General features: G+C 38.2%; 2 protein-coding genes across 2 annotated transcripts in view; one reads left to right on the top strand and one right to left on the bottom strand.

Annotated features, from left to right (window-relative positions):
• LOC107715217 (chromodomain-helicase-DNA-binding protein 2-like) overlaps positions 1-9585 on the top strand; it is a 34920-nt gene extending 25335 nt beyond the window's left edge. The window contains exons 25-38 of the mRNA XM_016521296.1: positions 1820-1989; positions 2074-2115; positions 2550-2689; positions 2790-2928; positions 4279-4429; positions 4533-4655; positions 4958-5074; positions 5201-5338; positions 5662-5778; positions 5910-6088; positions 6175-6274; positions 6360-6558; positions 6926-7172; positions 7658-9585. Of these exons, the coding sequence (XP_016376782.1) occupies positions 1820-1989; positions 2074-2115; positions 2550-2689; positions 2790-2928; positions 4279-4429; positions 4533-4655; positions 4958-5074; positions 5201-5338; positions 5662-5778; positions 5910-6088; positions 6175-6274; positions 6360-6558; positions 6926-7172; positions 7658-7958 (2163 nt within the window). The 3' untranslated portion in view covers positions 7959-9585. The remainder of the gene's footprint in view (positions 1-1819; positions 1990-2073; positions 2116-2549; positions 2690-2789; positions 2929-4278; positions 4430-4532; positions 4656-4957; positions 5075-5200; positions 5339-5661; positions 5779-5909; positions 6089-6174; positions 6275-6359; positions 6559-6925; positions 7173-7657) is intronic.
• A 2787-nt stretch (positions 9586-12372) lies between these two features.
• Positions 12373-21677, bottom strand: part of LOC107715216 (repulsive guidance molecule A-like) — a 14394-nt gene continuing 5089 nt past the window's right edge. The window contains exons 3-4 of the mRNA XM_016521295.1: positions 18188-18699; positions 12373-15654 (exon numbers count right to left, since the gene is read on the bottom strand). Coding sequence (XP_016376781.1) covers positions 14956-15654; positions 18188-18699 — 1211 coding nt within the window. The 3' untranslated portion in view covers positions 12373-14955. The remainder of the gene's footprint in view (positions 15655-18187; positions 18700-21677) is intronic.

Raw genomic sequence — 21677 nt, 5'->3', positions numbered from 1 at the left:
ACATTTTAAAATATTTTCAAATAGAAAACAGTTATTTTAAATAGTAAAAATATTTCAAAATGTTACTGTTTTTGCTGTATTTTGGATCAAATAAATGCAGGCTTGGTGAGCAGAAGATAATTCTTTAAAAAACATTAACAATCTTACTGTTCAAAATCTTTTGACTGGTAGTGTATGTCAGCCTATAGTTTGATATAAGGTGAACATTAATTTATTTGTGCTGTTTTTTTTCTTAAATATATAGTTTTATAGGAGGAGGTTTCATAGACTTGGAAAATTCATTTTTCAGAAATTTGTAGGTACAGACATCTAGGTGTTCTTGGCAGTTTTTATGAGGCTTTTTTAAATAGTGTTCATATCGATATCGGAATTATATCGTATTGACCGAAATTAAGAAATATACCGTGATATAAATTTTGGCCATATCGTCCAGCCCTAACCCACGGTAGTGGCGTATATGGGTGTTTTCTGGCTAAATCTAACAAAAACAGGCAATATTTCACCAAAAATAAAAATATAAGATCTTATTGAACATTTTTGGACTGACATAATTTTCATGACAATTTAGCGCATATAAACTCCTTAACTGTCCTACTTCCCAGTATCTTACTGTAATGTGCAAAATTATTATTTTCAACACTTATAATTCAAATATACACTACCTTTCAAAAGTTTGGAGTCAGTAAGATTTTATTTATTTATTTAAGAAATGAATACTTTTATTCTGTAAAGACATTTACATTTTTACAAAATATTTCTATTTCAAATAAATGCTGTTTTTTTAATTTGTTTATAACAGTGTTCTAAAGAAAAATCCTGAAAATCACTGTGTCTTCAGAAAAAAAATAAGCAGCTCAACTGTTTTCAACACTGTTAATGATAAAAAAAAAAGGGCTTTTGACATCACAGGAATAAATTGCATTTTAAAAAAAATATTGAAATAGAAAACACTTATTTTAAACTTGAATACTATTTCACAATATTATTGTTTCACTTTTTTTTGGGATCTAATAAATTGGTGAATAAGTTAGTCTTGGTGAGCATAAGAGACTTAAAACAATTCTTACTGACCCCATACGTTTGAATGGTAGTGTACATATTTTTTTTCCACATTAAAGTACATTTTTAAATTATGTTTGTACATGTACTTAGTGGGTGTATTTGTTGTACTGAATTTGAATGAAAGAAACATTGTATACAACCCTAAGTAAGGTTTTTTTTTATGATTTTGGGTGAAAAATGACTTGTACATGACTTACATGAGGCTTTTTTTTTTTTTTTTGCATAAAGGTTTAAAAGGATTTTCAGCTCTGTAAACAGATATGATTCACTTATCAGCATGCATTTATACTATACATGTGTATCTCAGTGGACATAATAAATGTGTGTACATGTGTGTACCCTGTGGCTTTTCAGTGCTTTTATCCTCTCCTGTGAGCTGGATCCATAATATCTTGCAGGCTGTAATGACTCGTTAGATTTTATAGCCGCACGCTGCATTCCCATGTGATGGCAGCACATGTTTAAGTATGAAGCATTGTAGCTTTTGGAAATGAGTCATTAAGTTTTACAGCGCAGTGGGCTCCCCGGCGATAAGGCCGTGTGTGCGTTTGCAGCCACATGCTCATTACTTTTGCTTTACGCCAGAGATGATTTAATCCGTCCACAAAATATTCATATTCCTAAAAATATATTATATTCCTAAAAATGGTTTTGCTAATCTATGCTTGGAGAGAATGGATAAATACAAGAAAAATACAGTTTGCAAAGATATGTCATAGCACATTTTGTAAAAGCTGTATTGTGATGTTTTTTTTAGGCACAGGCCAATGACAGCGACAGTGATGTGGGATCCAAACTGAAGCACAGATCCTCGGGTTCAGACAGTGAAACAGATGACAGTGAGGATGACAAACGGCCCAAGCGGAGAGGCAGGCCGAGAGCTCGCAAAAATAATGTGGAGGGATTTACTGACGCAGAGATCCGCAGGTAATATAACTTAACGTCCACTCACTGATTTAAGAAAGGCTTTGCTGTAAACATTGCATTTACTTAGTGGTCTGTTTATTTTAGGTTCATAAAGGCATACAAGAAATTTGGAGCTCCGCTTGAGAGGTAAAAAAAAATACTATGATCAGAAAATATTTTTTTTTGTTGTTGTTGTAATTCCAAATGTTGTATTCTATAAATCAAATCAAAGTTTATTTATAGAGCACTTTTTTTTAAACAACAGCTGTTTTCCAAAGTGCTGTACATGCATAAACAATTTGTATACTATTATAATATTTATTAATATTTAGATTTATATTATATAGCTATATTTTTGGATATTGGTATATTTTGTTAATTTTTTTATGTGCTTTCATTTATTTGTATTTCAGTTTTAGTGTTTAGGAATTGTAGACCTGTTTTAAGTTTTTCATCTAATATTTATATTTTAATTCAGTTTTATTTCAATTAACAGAAACAATGTTTAATAGTTTTTTAGTTAACAACAACATGTAGTCCAATTAGAAGTAGTACTGAACTGGTTATGGTGTTTTCTACAGGTTGGAGGCGATTGCCCGTGACTCAGAGCTGGTGGATAAGTCCATTGCAGACCTGAAGCGACTGGGGGAACTGGTGCACAACACCTGTGTGACTGCAGTGCAGGAGCATGAAGAGCACATGAAAGAAAACCCTGTGGAAGGTGTGTGAATGTTAATAGCAGTGCTGAGTAAAAATAGTGATTGACTTTCCTCCCTTTTTTTTTTTATTGTCTTTTAATTTGTATTATTTCTTTGTTGCAGCTAAAGGCCCGGGGAAAAGACGAGGCATTAACATAAAGATCTCTGGAGTTCAGGTCAATGCTAAGTCTATTATCCAGCACAAAGAGGAGTTTGAACCGCTACATAAAGCCGTGCCTTCAAATCCTGCTGAAAGGAGCAAGTGAGTCCTAATCAAAGCTATATTATACATTACACATTACATTTAGTCATTTAGCAGACACTTTTATCCAAAGAGGACAATGGAAGCAATCTAAATGAACAGAAGAGCAATGATATACAAGTGCTATAACAAGTCTCAGTTAGCTTAACGCAGTACACGTATCAAGGGTTTTTTAAATAATATAATAAATAAAAAGAAAACCGATAGAATAGAAAAAGAATAGAGCAAGCTAGTGTTAGAGGTCTTTTTTGCTTTTGTTAATTGTATAATAAATGAAAAGAAAACCGATAGAATACAAAAAGATTAGAAAGCAAGGGTTAGATTTTTATTTTTATTTTTAAAGAAAACAAGCAGCAAATGAATAGAGTGCAAGTCTAAAAGGGACAAGTGTTTTTTTTTTTTTTTTTAAGAATAGAATTAGAGAGTGCTGGAGTTAGAGGGTCAAATAAAGATGGAAGAGATGTGTTTTTAGCCGATTCTTGAAGATGGCTAAGGACTCAGCTGCTCTGATTGAGTTGGGCAGGTCATTCCACCAGGAGGGAACATTGAATTTAAAAGTCCGTAAAAGTGATTATATTATATTATAGATTATTTTTCATAATATAGTGCATAGTTAAGTTGCTACAGACACAAACTGCAGTGTGTCTTAACCATTGCAAGCACTCTCTGGGTGGAGATTTAATCAAGCCACTTAAATTTGATTTGAAGGTTTTATTGGGGAACTCAGTCCAGTTTCAGTCCAAATAAATAAACATTCCTGGGTGGTGCACCATTCAAAATTGATTTGAGAATGCCTTTTAAATCCAAGTTTAATTGAGGCTATTGAATTGAGGTAGCAAATAGTATCTAGAATTTAAGGAAGTAGAATCAGAAAAAAAACGGATAACTGGCTAAATACAGTTTTTGTTTGACTTATTAAATTCTAAATGCATACAACATATGGGATATATAATCACTTATCAAATAATTATCCAATTTACTCAATATTATATAATCAATATATTTTGTTGTCAGTGTCAGAGTTCAATTTGTCTGTCAGAATGTAAAGTTGTGTGAACATAATGTGGTAAATTTTGACTGTATTGAACTTGAAAATTCCAAACCGTTGAGAAATTGGCATAATTAGTCAAAATTAAATCACAATCTAATGAAATTCCTCTGCTGTGTGACTATAGTTTTTTTTTTCTGTCAAAGTCATATTTTTATGGTGCATAGCCAATTCAATTCTAATTGCATTAATGCATTTTAAAGAATTAGATTTTTAAGTTTTCCCAACACTGATCCATTCATAAACAAGGAATAGAATGAGACCGAATAGAGTAAGTCAAGTTTTTCTTCTTTGTTGGCCAGATTTCAGCTGACCTGTCGGGTGAAGACTCCACACTTTGACGTAGACTGGGATATTCATGATGACACACAGCTGTTACTGGGTATCTATGAACACGGCTACGCCAACTGGGACCTGATCAAGACCGATCCTGATCTCAAACTTTCTGAGAAGGTACGTTGAGTCAAATTATAGATTCCTCAGTTAAAAGAGCAGCATCAACGATGTGCAAGTTTGCCTTACTTTACCTCAGATCTCCTGTTGTCTTTATTTGTAGATTCTCCTAGATGACCCTGATAAGAAACCTCAAGCAAAGCAGTTACAGATGCGAGCAGACTACTTGCTTAAGATGCTGAAGAAAGAGCAGGAAAGCCAAGATGCTGTTAAAGCTGGAGATGAGGTGAAGATCATGGGTTTTTCACCACATTCGTAAAGAAAACTTTTTCAAAGTTTTTTAGACTTGCGACGCCTAGTGTTTTGGAGGACAATTTGATATTGTAAAACAATAAAAGTTCTTAAGGTGGTGGAAAGGATTAGATTACAAGATTACCATGTGGTCATACTTAAACCGTTTTGTGCCAGCGGCGTCAAAAATGTGTTTGCAAAGGCATTTCAAAAAGAAACATCTTATCATATACTAAAGATCAGTTCAGCCAATATGCTTTATGACGTTTTCATTCTTTGTATCTTCCCACCTCCCAGAAAAAACCCAAAAAGAGGAAACCTCGAATGAAGAACAAGGCCCCTAACAATGATCTGGTCAATGAAATTGCCTCTTCTCGTCTCTCCGACAACCCATCAGAAGAGGGAGAAGTGAAGGTGTGTTCCTTTTATTTCATCTTATCACCTATATAACAAAACAGATTGATTAATGCAGCGATATAAAGACAGAATCCACAGCACTAACCAGTTAGACTGCATATTTACAATTCCCTCGTTTTCCAGGACGATGGAGCTGAAAAATCACCCACAAAGAAGAAACAGAAAAAGGATAACAAAGAGAACAAAGAAAAAACAGGAACTCCTAAAAAAGAGAAGGAGGGGGACAAAGACAAAAAGCGTTCCAAGTCCAAAAAAGAGAAGGTATTTTATATGTTGGCATCAGTATTATGTTTCAGCATGAGAACATTTCCTTTAGAAACTTGGACTTGAGAATTATGTTTCACCGTCATCCTGTGGACAATGGTTGTTAGATCAACAGGTTGACTCAAACTCATGATTTAGACCTAAATTATACTGCTATTATAATTAAATTCTTTGTTATAAATATAAAAGTATTAGTTTGGCTTTTTTTGAAAATTCAATTACTTTTTTATGTCCAGGTTGGATCAGACTAAATCTGTACATAATACGGTTATATCATGTGTCAATGTGTCTCTCATCAGCTCAACTTCTCTCATTTTCAGGCCAAACCAGGAGGAAAGGGGAAGAAAGCTCAAGGACCTGTGCACATCACTGCAGGAAGTGAGCCTGTACCTATTGGAGAGGAAGATGATGAGCTGGACCAGGAAACGTTCAGCATTGTGAGTGTTAAAATTCTCCTTCCTTCATCTTAGTCTTCCCTTTTCAAGGCATGATGTACAACTGTAATGTATGAAGAAATATGCTTGTTTTTAACGTCCTGAGTGAAAAATGTGATATAATGTGTGTGCAGTGTAAGGAGCGGATGAGGCCAGTGAAGAAGGCTCTGAAGCAGTTGGATAAGCCAGACGAGGGGCTGTCGGTGCAGGAGCAGCTGCAGCACACTCGTACCTGCCTGCTGAAGATTGGAGACCGCATCACAGAGTGCCTTAAATTGTATAGTGACCCTGAGCATGTCAAGACCTGGCGCAGGTATCTCAACTACACATTACACATCCGATTTCAAAAGTTCCCATTATAATTGAACAGTATATTCAACCCCGCTTTTAATTTGTCAGAAACCTCTGGATTTTTGTGTCTAAATTTACTGAGTTTGGTGCCCGGAAACTGCACAAGCTGTATAAGATGGCTCAAAAGAAGCGCTCCCAAGAAGAAGAGGTAAGCTCGTCTTAAATCCACAGTTGTTAATGATATTGTTCTCCTCATGTGCCACTTACTCACTTGCTCCTCATATTTCTTACAGAAAGAGCAAAAGAAGAAGGATGATCCCACCAAGAAAAAATCCTTCAGACCTGAACCGTCTGGATCTAGCCGGGACGCTACAGGTACCCAGCTCGCAACCAAACCTCATCCTTCGGTCAACCATCCACCTGGACCTCCCCCTCACTCCCACCACAGAGAGCAGTACAACCAGCCCAATAAAAGGCACTTTCCTAATGACGGTGAGAGATGCAACAATCCGGTTGTTTGACGTCAGGTTGTCACCGTTTCCGGGTCCAAACACATAGATCGGGAAACAAACGATCAGAACATAAAAGCAAACAATAAACAGCTAATTTGCAATGTGCTGTAGTACGACTAAACGAATAGTGCTCATAAATGGCTTTTGAGAAAGTATTCACACTTGAAATGGAGAGGAGGCTTGGACCCAGAAACTGTATTCATGACATATTACAGTTTGATTAGCTGTATGTAACTTATGGTTTTGATATCAGAGATTTTGAACAGCTGTAAATTGTAATTTATGATTCCAGTTGTAATTTTTAAGGATCAACTGTCTCATTTGGTACCTTGTGCATCTTTTAACAGATAGGGGAGATTGGCAAAGGGACCGTAAATACAGCTACCCGGGCAACAGCAGTCAGCCCTGGCAAGGGGATCGGCATCACTCTTATGACACTCACAGGTACAAGGACCATCATTATGGTGACCGTCGTCCTCATGGTGACTACCGCAGCTCAGGAGGTTACCGGAACAGCGGCTCCCCTCGCAAACGACCCTATGACCAGTATGGTAATGATAGAGATCATCGGGGCCATCGAGACTATTATGACAGGTGAGCAAGAGGGGCTTTTTATTAAAGGGGTCATATGACGTTGCTAAAAAAGAATATTATTTTGTGTATTTGGTATAATGAAATGTGCACGACATGGCGGCAGCAACAATTCTACAGCGAGAATAAAAGTTACGCCTTCTTTCTTTGCGTGAACATTTGGGCGGTGTTATGCAAATCCTCCCACACAGTGACGTAGACATGTGGGGGGGGGGTTAAACGAGGCGTTTTAGGAGGGCGTGGACGAGTCTTAACTTTTATAAAGAATATCTCTTTGGGTTTGAGACTTTAGTCTTTGCAACTTTAGGGATCTTATCTATTCACGAGCAGCTTGTAACACTCCAAAGAGAAAGGAAAACTTGAAATCGCATCATATAACCCATTTAAATTTGTTAATGTGGACAACATGAAAAATGCCCGTCCTCATGCCCAAAACTGTGGTGTTGTGTGTAGAGCTGTAGAACTAAAATTTAGCTTTATGTTTTCAGACATCCAGACGCTAAGAGAAGGCGTTCGGATGAATACCGCTCTCCGAACTATTACCCAGGTGGAGGAGGGCATCCACAGGACTTCCGAAGGATGCCAGACCACAGGGGACCCCCTGGAAACCATGGCCCAATGGGGCCCGATCACTACCGCCCGTTCCACCCCGACAAACCCCCGCCCCTGATTGACCCCCGCTCCCCTCAGTCTCAGAAATCCCCTCTTGAGCCCATCTCACCTGCTTTGGAAAGAACTGCAGAGCAGAAACCTGTGACGGACTTTAATTGGAACAACAGGAAGACGTGAGGTGAATACTTGGTTAGTGCAGAGACGGTCTGTACTGCCAAAGGTCATGGCAGAAAGGCCACCTCAGGCAATAAATGGAGCCACCACCAAACTCCTCTTTATCGCCACTGTGTCCTCCGCTCTCTTCTAGGTTTCACAACCAGGTTAAGTCTGCCGTTTTGGACTGAGGAGACAGAACAAAGCGTGGTTAGTCCTATGGACTATGATTGAACTTGATGAAGTGTTGAAGTTTGCCTAAGTTAGAAAGTGCCTCGTGTATTTGGTCTTTGTTGAGAGTCCTTGGCAGAAAGGGACTATCCCCAAAGCAGACTTTTCTTTGATGTTCATGTCTTTTTGTTTTGTGTTGTTTTGGTTTGTGCAAAAAATGAAATTTTTTTTTTTCATGAAAGTAGCCTTTGTGGGAGGAGAAAAAAGGAATTGTTCTAATTGCACCTTCAGATGTTGATTCATTGTTCTGTTGAGCTATTTGAAACAATCGGTTTTGCTTTCTGAAATACCCAGACCCCTGTGATCGTACGTCATTTTAAGGGAAAAAAAATCAAGTAATTACATGTACATTTTTGTCTTTTCATATTGTTATCATGTAGGAGTCACGAATATGTGATGAGCAACAACCGCAACAATTACTGGAGTTGTTTTTCTCGATTTATCAAATCAGCTAATGTGTCTTCGCTATTGCAGACCCGCCACTTGTTAATATTGTAATGCTCAGACGCCCTGTTTGAGGACAGTAGCCTTATTTAAAAAAGAAAGAAGAAAAAAAAAGGCTAAACAGTATTCAGGGTCTATGTAGAACACTAGATAATCATAGCACGTAAGCTATCTTTCTCTTTATTTTCTTATATCTGTAACACTTGGCACCACTTAAGTTCACTTTATGGTCAGTGCTTGTACTGTTGCATCTTTTTATTGCACTAAAAGGACAGTACTTGCTCGATTTTGAGTATGTAGTAATGGTAGACATTACCCGAATCTGATTTTCATGTTTCGTTGAGTTGTTTTCTCAGTATGAGTGTGCTGAAACGCTGATACCGTTGACCTTTAAGTGGAAATGTGAGCACTGTATGAATGGACAGATGCGCGTTTAGGGAGTGGGCAGGTGTCTCAATCTATTTTTTGTGAACCAGATTTTGTGCCAAAACATTGACAGACTGGCATGCTGGTAAATACCATTCATTGATTGTTTGTTTGATGTGTTTTTCCATCTGTGCCTTATTTTTGTGTAGATTCAAACACCGGATTGGTACAAGGATGTAAAGCGGTCGGAAATGATGCAGTATTATGCTGTAGTGTACTATTTCAAAACAATTGGATGGATGGAATTTTAACTAGGTGCATGTAAAGCCAGCTCTGGTGAGTGGGGAACAATGTAGTGTGCTCATTTTCAAAACATGGTGGCAGGACTGGGAGAGCAGGTGAGCTGGTGAAATGTGGATACATCTGCAATGAAATACTGAAGATGTGTTACTACTTTCCCACCCAAGCTCCTGCTCTCACTCCATGGACATGTTAAGCTTTGAAACAAGCCAATTTAAAGTAATTTATATTTGTGAAAAACCACCGTTCAGATTAATTGTTCTGTACATATGTTTATAGACCTATATGTATTAAACTTTCCTACATCATGGACAATCTCTGTTTTTGTTCTTAACTGATAATTAAAACTAATAGCAGTTCTCATAACTAGTTTTATGCAAAACTACAATGTCAATTGCGGTCTTCGTTAAGTTTCAACAAGTTAACCAACTTTAATTTTTCATTCATTTAATGTTTTATTTAGGACAAACCCCTGAATGGTAAAATAAAAAATAAAATTTAATTGACTCGGCCGTTCGTGCCTTTGGCTTCATCGCGTGCACTGGGAGTCTGATGACTTGCGCAACTGTACTTCCGCGTTCTACTCAATACAGCTCGGGAGTTTCCAATCGGCGTTTAGCGCAGAAAGCAGATTATTACTGTTTTAGGGCTGGAATAATAAAAAAAATTAGTCAAATTCTCTGCGTTAACATGAATTATCTTCAACCTGCTGAAATGTTCCTCAGTCATTCTTGAGAAGTGGGACAAAACAGGGTGCAAAATTGAAAAAATAAAACCTTGTACTCAGACAAATGAAACTACATTTATGTATCTTATATGTACCAAGCTACTGAGCTATGCTTTGATACAACCTCCCAACTTTTCTCCTTTTTAACAAAATGTGCTTTTTTTAGAAACACACGTCATTGTTGTCATGTGGTGAATTTGGCCAATCTTGAAACAGCTGTGTCCTCATCAGCACTCCTGCAGTCGCTCTGAGAACAAAAAAGCCTTAAAAACTTTATCTATCTGTAACTCTTTTCCTATCTTTAATGACATGTAAATCTCAATTTTATTCTTTCAGTTTGTAATGTATTAACAACCCCCTTTTTCTTTGTTTTTTCCTTTTCTTTTTCACATTTCCTGTTGACATAAATTTAAGACATACTCAGATATTTAAACTGGCCTCTTCTTTTTCAGGTGATGACCTCTTATTAAAGTGTGGAAGTTGTGGTTATTTCAAAATCAACAACAACAACAACAAAATAAATGTGTAATCAAAAATCAACAGCTATTTTTGTCTGCACTTAGCCTAAAAGTAGTAGAAGAAGAAGAAGAAGAACATTAAAAAGCATTATTTTCCCCTTCTTTTTGTTATGGTTGTGTTTGTATTACCATTGGCATAATCTAGATATTTCTCCAATTATAGGCCTATCTATTTTAGATTATTAGTTGGATTGTATGTAGTGGATTGCAATGTCACATCTAGATGTGACAAACTTGAATATTTGCTAGGGAAAGCCTAGTATGAATGTCTAAAACAGTGTAATAAGATTTAAGTGTGCAGTAGCTAAGTGTCATTATACACTTTTACACGTCACACATATTGTGTTTAAAACTGTTACCTCACACCACCAAAATACACTGGCTTTCGGACGACAGAAAATTACTTACAGAAATTCCTCTCGAAAAAAGTCAATAATAAGCGCAGAAAACAAACAATAAGTGCAGAAAATGTATATTTTAAATTTGAAAAAAATTATTTCATTTATTTTGACAATGCGCCCCGAGCCCACGTTTCCACGGCGGAAGATTGGCGTCTGTTCACCCCAACTAATAGAGAACATTCATTATATATAGATCAGTGGTCGCGACCCGGTGGTTGGGGACCTCTGTTCACTCTTTGGTAAAACCATGGCTAATTTTTGTAAGAGCATTATTGCTTGTGCGCGTTGGTGCTCCTATTCATATTTTTTAAATGGCTGAATGAATGTGCGGTAACTGCCTTAAAGAAATTTTAATGATGTTAAACATTTAATAAATTTTAACAGTAACGCGTTGACAGTGCGACTACTTTGAATATTCATATTTTGGTATTGCATACAGTGAGATGATTGTGAATGAAAAATGACAGAATAGTGACATATTTACATACATATTTTTAAACATAAACATAACCCAGATAAAGAAAAGGTTCATTCTGATATTCATCAGATCTCACGTACACTGCAGCTTCGCGATTAGTTTAGAGCATTGACACCCCGTGGTGAAACAATCACATGTTTACCAGCCACTGTTTTCTCACATCGGTTTATGCTGGATTAAAACTTCACGTTCCATTCAGTTTGGAAAATTCTGCACACAGTAATCATCAGAATATCTCTTCGCCTGTCTCTGAAAATGTCCGGATTTTGAAATCATTCCACGGACTCTCATTTTAATAGGCATTTAAGTCAACTAGATGATTATGGCACATCGAAAATATACATAACCGGAAATAACAGCGGTATTATTTCAAAACGGAAGTGCGTCACGAGGCTCGTGCAAGTAGTCCATTGCTAAGGTGAGACATTCTTCAGTCCATATTGTATATTATGTTGTTTTTCAGCACGCTTTAACATTAATAACATATTTAAGTTATTAAAGAAAATAAGGGAATTAATATATAGTTATTGCGCTGGTTAACGTCCTTTAGATATGATATAGGCCTAGCCTGTTTTGAATCATAATGACGAATTGGATTAGAAACGTCATAAAAACCTTTTAAATCTTTCTGCTCAGTCTTTTCGCTTATAATTGTTGATTCTTTATAAGTGGGGAAAGCACCTTTGACTATCAATAATATCTGAGGTTTATAGAGCAAAAGTTACAATAGGGCTCAAACACGGTAATGAACATTGTTCTCTTTAGATAGGATCACGGCTGTAGTCTAAAATGATTCAGCAAATTGAGTTTACTTATTGTACCATTAGGTGGCAGTCTTAGCTCAACGTACTTACACTAAGTCTAATGCTGTGGTGAAGTCCACTTGCATTGTCAAACATGAATTCAAACAAAAAGGAACACAGCTGGATACAAAAACCCAAACATCAAAAATATATCAACATGACACTTTATTTTTCTTCAATAAATAATTTACAGTATTTACAGGTGGTGTGTGGCACCGCTTTAGTCCTACATACAAAAACTGACTAAGCTGTCTGGTATCTCCCATTCAATGTTAATACATTTGAAAATGTTATCATTCACTTTTATTTTTTAGCATAACCTCTTTCACCATCAAGTTAAAATCAAGTAAGAGCTAGGTTAAAGAGAATAAAAACATAAAGTGCTTTTGTAATAAACAACACATGAACACCGCAAGTGACACGTTTCCTACTTACTATTTAGTTAAAGGACATGATGTCTCTTTTTTTACTCTTGTTCCAAATGAGATTGTAAGTCCCTTCTCTTATTTTTTTGTGGTGTTTGTGTACACAATATCCCTTTAAATTTAAAGGTAAATTTCACCACACCCTCTGATGTACCAAAAAATCAGCACAAAATATTATTTGCTAAATCACACAAACTTATATACATGTCACATTACACATATAAATCCAAAAAGCACTGACAACACAAGCACACTTAAACACAAGTCATTACAATCATTTTGTATGCTTTCAAAAGTCTCTTTAAAGCCATGAACTGCACCAACAACACAAGCTTTCTTAGCAGTAGTAAGGCTCGCAAAACTTTACAGCGTACGAATAAATTATCATGAAGTCTTTCAAAGGATTCTTTATGTATGATTAATATCTAAACCATATTTTCATAGTTCAAACTTTTTACTAAGAAAACAAACACTGACAAGAGACAACAGTGACAGATGTTCTTAGAAGAAATGGGATATGATGAAGATGAAGTTATGTGGGCTTCATCTTCCATAAAGACCTTTCCAACAGTCTCTAGACATGGCCTAAAAAACTATTACGCTACCAAGGGTGCAGTTTCACTCTTCAAAATAGTGGCGCTATGTATCGTGTGACTTTAGCTCGCCAATACTACTAATGCTATTTACAATACTGAGTGCCAGTAATCCTGAGCCTGCTAATGGCTGAAGAACAAATGCCCCCATTTCAAATGTCACAAGAAATGCATGGCAGATGTTCTCAATAGCTCCTGAACTGGTCCATCCACCACACTGTAGTTAGCAGCACCTTCCAATATTATACTCAATCAGGACATCTGGTTTGAGCCCAAATACTTAAGTGAACCACAAAAGGTCCCACGAGAAAGAGAAAATTCAGCTGTTTGGGAAATTGTTGGCACCATGGCTTGTTCTTTGGCAAAACGCCTCCGCCATAAATTCACAGATCTACAGAGTCGTGAGTTAAACGGGGCCTACAGCACAGCCACGTCGACACCCTTTTGAAATGGAGAGCAAGGCGTTGCTCTTTAAGAAGCAGTAAGGATGGTTGATTGACCTTCCTTGTGGGTCCCATCTCAAACTGCAAACATTGTATGGAGGAACTTGGCTCTCTCCTGGATATATACGTTGATGGTTATGCTACCTACTGCAAACTGACATGATTATTTTTTTTCCACAAATGTGTTTATCTGAAGCAAGTGTGCTATTTTCAAAGACAACTCTGTCTTGGGCTATACAATTGTATGACGTGAATTATTATTTTTTTTATTCAATGGCCTTTACTTTGTGAACAAAGTTGTTCTCTATGTGCCTAACAGTTGTTCAGGCTGACTTTGAACACCCAATTTGACAATGGAGAAAATTCAATTAATATTTTCCAAAATTATAACACCTAAGCAGTATGGGTGTAGTTTAAAGTCTGTTTGACACAATGGTTGACACCCTTTTTTATATAAAATGTAGGAAAGCTCTTGGCAGGCAGTAAAACTTCTTACTGACCCATGAACCACCACACCAGAGCTACATTAGGGCCCTGGGTGCAATATACAGATATTATGAAACACTTCACTCATACACACACAAGCATTCATATAATCACCCACAAAATAACACGTCTTTCTCTTGCACACACACATAGACAAACTATACAAAAGGCCTGATGTTATGGCCTCTGTAGACAACATGACTTACTAGTCTGACATGGCCTTGGCCAGGGGGTTTTCTCTAGAAAGCTAACATTTTTCCGAAGCTGGAGCTTCTTCAAAGAGAGAACTCCTGCCGGCCCTCCAACGTTTGGAGACGTTAATAAAAGCTCCTGTCATGTCCTCCAGCCTGGCTCCGGGAGACATACTTCATCTCTCACTTGGCATCAAGTGAACTGAAGAACATCTCCAAGCTCTTCTTTCTGCAAAGGATCATCCCCCTCTCACTCCTGTCAGTGGCACATCACCCTGGTGGGAAAAAGGGTGGTTTAATCTGACTCGAGTCTCAGGACCTCTCAGCACTGCTTTCTCTGTCATGAAGCAGTTATGAGATCAGCATGATTAACCACAGAGATGGGTGGATCTCCAGGAACGCTTCAGCTCTGGCCTGATGAATGAACGTACGCGATGATGACGAGAGATGAGTCCATGGCGTGACACAAGACACACAAGTGTGAAAGCCCTCGGCAGAAGCTCAGGCTCTAGCTGAGAAGCCCAGCCTCTGATAGATGGAACACAACACTGTGAGAGCAGCATTTCACATGAATACAGCATCTTACATCCATCTAACAAGGATCTCCATTGGGGACTACAGACAAATGAAACACAAGTCAGTCCATAACTGTGCTACAACAAGGCTGAGGATTAGGAAACTAAAACCCCATTTTTCTGAGGCAGAATTGAATATTGTATCCCTTTCGAAGAGGTGATACTTGTCTTTGTTGGAGTGGAGCATTTTAACATCCTCAAAGGCGTAGTAGGCCGCCAGGGTGAAGTTGATGTCCCCAGAAGATAGCAGGTCAAAAACACAGGATTGGAAATACAAATCCTCAACTGGTAGACGTTCTTTGCACTTGGCCATGGCTGACTGGTATGTAAAGCCATGTGTAGGAGTGCCTGACCGTCCCCTGCCTAAGCCTTGGCTCTCTGCCGCATGTGCTCTGAAGGTCCTGAAGTCTATTCGCTGGTTGGCAGGGCAACCATGCAGGCAGAGGTAAAGGTCCTGGTTGTCCTGGTCCTCCACCGAATTCACAACCTCCTCTGGCATTCGCACTGCAAAGGTGAGGTAGCGGCCAACCTGCCGAACTACAATAGTGGTGCCGATATAACGTGCCTGGATCTCCACATGTTGTCCAGGCACCTTCTCTACTATACGTAGGGTGTTGGCCCCATGGCGGTCACCTCCGTTTTTTGAACCATCAGCAAATGCAGCTGGAAGCTCATCAGTCTCTGCATGGTACATCTTCTGGTCTACACATTCTTGAAAGTTCTTGAAGATGATTGTTAGCTGTAGTAAAAGTGAGAGTGAGAACGAGTTATTTGCAAGATTATTTAAATTGTACTCTATTAATTATGGTTTTGGACATAAATAATTTAAAACATCGGGAACAGAAAAAAAAGCCATTAACTGAAACTGTAAAAACATTAACTGAATTGTTTTAGTTAACAACAGAAATTATAGCCTAAATCAGATTCTAGAAAAAAAGTAGATGGCTAGAAAACATTTAACGTGCACAAAGTTTTGATGTTGAAAATGCTATATTTGTTCAATCAAAACCAGCCAAGAAACAGCAACCACAGACATAAACTGTTTTATGCACCACTGCATATGGCAAAAGATGGTGACTGAGTACTCCATTCTGCATAACTGAGCCTTGTCTTTATAAAACCAGAGGACTGTGTCGTGCAGACCCTTCAAGCCTAGAAGCTTTCGTAATGTCACATTTCAACAGCAGCTCAAGATACAGGGGGCCAATGTAAACGCACTCTGGAGAAACACAGGTCCAGTCTATGTTACAGCAGGCCTCAGTATGCAGACACAAAGACAATCCTTTCATGCTGCTCAGAGCCTGCCTGTGAACCCCAGATTCAGCTCCAGGGAGTGGACTCACGCCAGCTAGAGAGCACAGCCTGCACAGGGGCTAATTAGAGAAGGCTGCTCCTACCTCTGAGTCCTCCAGCAAGCAGCCATTAGGAGGCCAATGGACTGCTGACACATATGTGACCTCGGGATGTCCAGGCTGCTCTGATCTTGCAAATGATGCATATGAGTGTGTGTGTGTCTATGTCTGAGTGTAGTGGAGACTCAGTTAAGCCAAACCACCCTATAATCACTAATGGTGCAGTGATCTGCCTCCTGTTAGCACCACTTTAGTTTTTTTAAAGCAAAGGGTCTATCAATAAACAAGGGACGTCTTGTTTGCACAGGTGCCATCTGCCTGCAGACTTGTTTTTCGCTTTTGTCCGAGCTGAATGACTCCAGAGCCACTGTCATTTATTAAAAAAACAGTCCGCTTAACAAAAATATCATGATCCCTTTCCCTCCTACCTCGGGATGTCCAGGCTGCTCTGATCTTGCAAATGATGCATATGAGTGTGTGTGTGTCTATGTCTGAGTGTAGTGGAGACTCAGTTAAGCCAAACCACCCTATAATCACTAATGGTGCAGTGATCTGCCTCCTGTTAGCACCACTTTAGTTTTTTTAAAGCAAAGGGTCTATCAATAAACAAGGGACGTCTTGTTTGCACAGGTGCCATCTGCCTGCAGACTTGTTTTTCGCTTTTGTCCGAGCTGAATGACTCCAGAGCCACTGTCATTTATTCAAAAAACAGTCCGCTTAACAAAAATATCATGATCCCTTTCCCTCCTACAGGAAAGAACTGTGGGTCCATCTACTTAATGGGGAATCATTAGAGGTTTTTGATGGCGGAAAATTGCTCTGTTTCTTAACGTGACTGAGTACAAAGTTCTTGTGTTTTTCTGCCACAAGGAAAGACTCTGAAAAACATTCAACCCTGGTCACAAAATTACAGCAGCCAAAAGGACATCAGGCATAGTGAAATTAGCATTCGGCAATCGGACACATAAACTTGTAGTCCTGTTTTTTCACCTTAGGCTCCACAGCTGGCCAATTCTAAGGCAGCTCCCTAGTTTGTTCAATGGGCCGTAAAGCAAAACAATGATAATTTATGAGGTATGAGGGCCAACTAATGCAGAGAAAATATCGACTGTTTCCTGTATGGACTGAGCACTTAGTTAAAACAACAAGACTCCTATATCACACAAACAATTGTAAGGACTGCCACAGATATAGTAGCATTAGTTTTGAATGTCCGAAAAAAAAAAAAATGAAGGCACTTGAGCCTGCTAACATTCTAAGTTATTACCTCTCTTTTGTTGCTGGCACTTCTTAAAAAAATATCTTATCTTATGTCTTATCTCGTCTTCATCAGTCGTGGAACACATCCAAATGCTAACTAGAGTCTGTGCTTACAAAGTCTGCTTTCTCTTCCCGCTGGTAAAACCACACTTTCACCATTAACTAGTTCCGTGCTGAAACAGTTCCTTAAAGTGGTCATATGATGCAATTTCAATTTTTCCTTTCTCTTTGAAGTGTTGCAAGCTCTTGGTGCATAAAGAAGATCTGTAAAGTTGCAAAGACTAAAGTCTCAAATCCAAAGAGATATTCTTTATAAAAGTTAAGAGTCAACCACGCCTACCTAAAACGGCTCGTTCTAACACGCCCCCACATGTCTACGTCACGATGTGGGAAGATTTGCATAACGCCGCCCAAATGTTCACGCAAAGAAAGAAGGCGTAACTTTTATTCTCGCTGTAGTATTGTTGCTGCCACCATGTCGTGAAGCGACCTGAAACACCAAATACACAAAATAATGTTCTTTTTAGCAACATCATATGACCCCTTTAAAGTTCCTTAAAATGTGGGCTATGGTTGAAAATCAGCTGCTGAAATAAGACCGCAGACTGATGCTGAAATGACTTTTGCTTGTTTTTTATGTGAGGCACAAAATATCCTTACCTTGCTAGTAGCTGTAGCAGAAGATCCAGGTACAACAGGAGTGTTCGTAACCTGCACGGACAGGTACTTATTGTGAATCAGTGGCCAGGCTCCCTCAACTTTACAGGTCTGAAAGTCATCGTTGAATGTGCGGAGATGTGGGTCCCCAAAAAAGCCACAGTGAGTGTAATTGGGAGGCGCAGCATTACGTGGTAAACTCCGCTCGTAATGGCACACCTCTGGCCTGTCAGAGGGAACGTTGATGTCCGGTGGTGGCTGGACCGGGGGCGGGGGTGTGCGGGCATGAGGCTGGGTAGTGGGCCCTTCTTTAGAGCAATTGTGTTGGCTCATAAGATCCTCGATACCATGTTGGGCTGAATGGTAGGCCAGGTCACCCCGGCACGTACGGGCAGTGCGTCGGACACAGTTGTTATACGCTCTCAGAGCGATGCAGAACTCCTCTTCTGGGCCAGAGCTGGAGGTGGAGGCCCAGAACTCGGAGTTACACTTGAGGATCTTACACTGCAGAGTTGCTGTAAAGTGAAAAGAGAGATAACATAAACACACTGTCATGGTCAAACCAAGTTTACAGAAAGCTGAAATGAAATAAGTATCAACCGGAGTAGCTGACAAAACTGATTAAGCTTTTAAATTGAAAACTAACAGTTATAATAAAAACAAAGGCTTTTGAGAAAAAGAGTTGTAAAATAACTTGTCCTTTACATTTTTAATCAAGAATAGCCCATTTTCATTTCTTATAGTTAATTTTACACACTCTTTGCGCTTTTTATACACATTTCATTTAGTAATACTTTTTATTCTGATTATGTCAGTACTGAACTTTAAATGAAGTTCAGTTTATTGTTATGTTCATGAATGCCAGTTGCTCAAGGCTCTCATAACAACACATTAATTATCTCTACATCTGGACAAAGTGAGGCTTTAATTCCATCAGTAATAAAAAACAACATTCCGACTAAGTTCCAAGTTTCTGTGTTTTGCCAACTTCCATCAAGTCTAAGTGCTCTAAATGTAGTATAAAGCAAGGCTAATGTTGTCTTGTTGCCTTTTCAAAAAGAAATAAAAAAAACATTAAAGTAGGCCAATCAACATTTGTTGATTTAATGTGAAATTCAAAATGTTAATGGAATATTCTGATTATGTCGATCACAGGGGAGAAAAGCTCAACACTTAAGAGCTATTGTAATACAAAACGTAAAGCAATAAGCATCTAAATAGGCATCATTACAAAGTAATGAACTCTCAACAAGCTTATCTAACTTCATTACCTCACCATGAATGACATCACTTTATATTAGTAAATGGGCCCATTTGGATATTGAACAATATCACACTTTTTAAGGGGCAACACAAATGAAAAGCATTAAGACAAATGGAAAGGAAGCCTTCAAACTGACAATCACACCAACACAAGTCTATTATTTAGAAGTGTTAATCATCTCGTATCATATTCACACTCGTCACACCTTGTGCTGTAATTTTGCATTGCTAAGCAGATCGTGGGGGTGCTTTTGAGTGAAGCACCATGGGTGTCAGTGACCGAGGGCAAATGCACATCTGAAAAAAATCACTTAGGGTTTTAACAGAAGGGGTTAGCTGTGTGTGTGTGTGTGTGTGTGTGTCTGTGGGAGGATGTAGTCCTAGGACTCTGAATGAAGACAATGCAATTTGCCATTGAGAAGAATCCAGCAGTCATAAATTAGCCCTGTGTAAAGGGATTAGGTAGAGTTTCATCAGCCATGCAGGGCAGGAGGGAAGGGGGGCTAAGGACTGCCTTAAAGAAACAGGATCTCTGGAGAGAAACTGGCTCCAGGACCAATGGGCGGAACACAGAGTAGGTCTCACCATTCCACAGGTCAAACTGGATATGAGATAGCCCCCTGTCCAGAGCAAAAGGCCATAATCAAAGGCAAAAGCAATTTCAAGCACATTCCCCTTTCTCGGATTACAAGAGCTGAATTGAAATCTGAAGGCTTTTCAATCATGTGTTTTTTCATCATTTCCGTTTGATAAAATGCAAGAACATGCCAAAACTACACACAACTTTGTTTCCAATCTTTGTTGTCTCAGTCACACACACACATCTTCTACTTTCCAGCTACAAAGGGCATTTATCATCCATCTGAGAAGAGACAATAGGCTAATTTAAGATGTCAACGACTAGTGCTTGCATGATTGCCTTTTGTTTGGGGTTAAATAACTTGAAAGAAGATGGGACACAAGGTGTGAAATCAAACTGCACACTACTTATAACTGACCAGAGCCTTGACAGAACAAAACAACACTTGTAAATTCCATTATAGTGAGATACACCGGAATTAATTATCACATTTGGAAAACACTGTTGACCCATAATCATGTAATTCACTGTGAAATGAATGCATGCTAGGTCATTAATCATTTAAAACCATATTGGTATTCGTGTTTGTTAAAGAAAAAAAATTTATTCCAATTGAGTGGTTATGATCTCTGGTCAATCAAACATGCAGACATAAACACGCTGCGTAAAAAAATATCAATAATGGTCACATTCAAATTTTAATTTTAGATAAAAAAAACTCTACACTACAAAACAAGTAACTTCAAGTGACAGCAACTGCAAAACTCATTCATGACACAGTGTATACTGGGAACATAAGTATCAATTTAATACTGTGGACATCAAATATTACTGTTAATCTATAAAAAAGACTCTAATGTAGTGCAAACAGATATAATGTCTGTGATCCTACAACACTACACTTTAAAGGGGTCATATGACATTGCTAAAAATAACATTATTTTGTGTATCTGGTGTAATGCAATGTGTTTATGTGGTTTAAGGTTCAAAAAACACATTATTTTCCACATAATGTACATTATTGTTGCTCCTCTATGTTTTTAATCTAAATTAGATTGTATAATTTTGAAATTTGAAGCAAAAACAGAATGGTTTGACTTCAGTTTTGTGAAACTATACATAAAAATATCTGCATGAAACAGAAGCAGCAGACGAGCTGACTGAGACGCAGATTCACTCTCTGCCAGCAGGTGGCGCTTAAAGCGTTTCCTTGGTTTCTGCTGTAAACAAAGTAGCGGCTGCTCTTATGAACAGCAATGATTGTTTGTTTCCTTGGTTACCGCTGTAAACAAAGCAGGGCTGCACTTATGAACTTTAATATGCTTTATACAGAGGCAAGATGAAAAGAGAAAATACTATCTAAACTTTTCTAAAGACAGTAAGTTCCCCTCAGACATACATTCATATAAAGGTCTACCCCTAATTGAATCCTGATTTGTTTAGCATCTCAACTGATTTGAATCATCACATATTTAAATCGATTTTCAACCAGCTGGCGGTTAATCGTTACATCCCTAATGAAAACATACTTACAGGCTGTGAGTCAGAAGCAGCAACGGCAACAGAGAGAATAAAAGTTATGCCTTCTTTCTTTGCATGAACATTTGGGCGGCATTATGCAAATCTTCCCACATCGTGACGTAGACGTGT

Source organism: Sinocyclocheilus rhinocerous, unplaced genomic scaffold, assembly GCF_001515625.1.
Source record: "Sinocyclocheilus rhinocerous isolate Xijiao unplaced genomic scaffold, SAMN03320098_v1.1 scaffold659, whole genome shotgun sequence".
NCBI lineage: Eukaryota > Metazoa > Chordata > Actinopteri > Cypriniformes > Cyprinidae > Sinocyclocheilus > Sinocyclocheilus rhinocerous.
The sequence above is the reverse complement of the archived record's forward strand: the minus strand, read 5'-3'. Positions and strand labels throughout refer to the sequence as shown.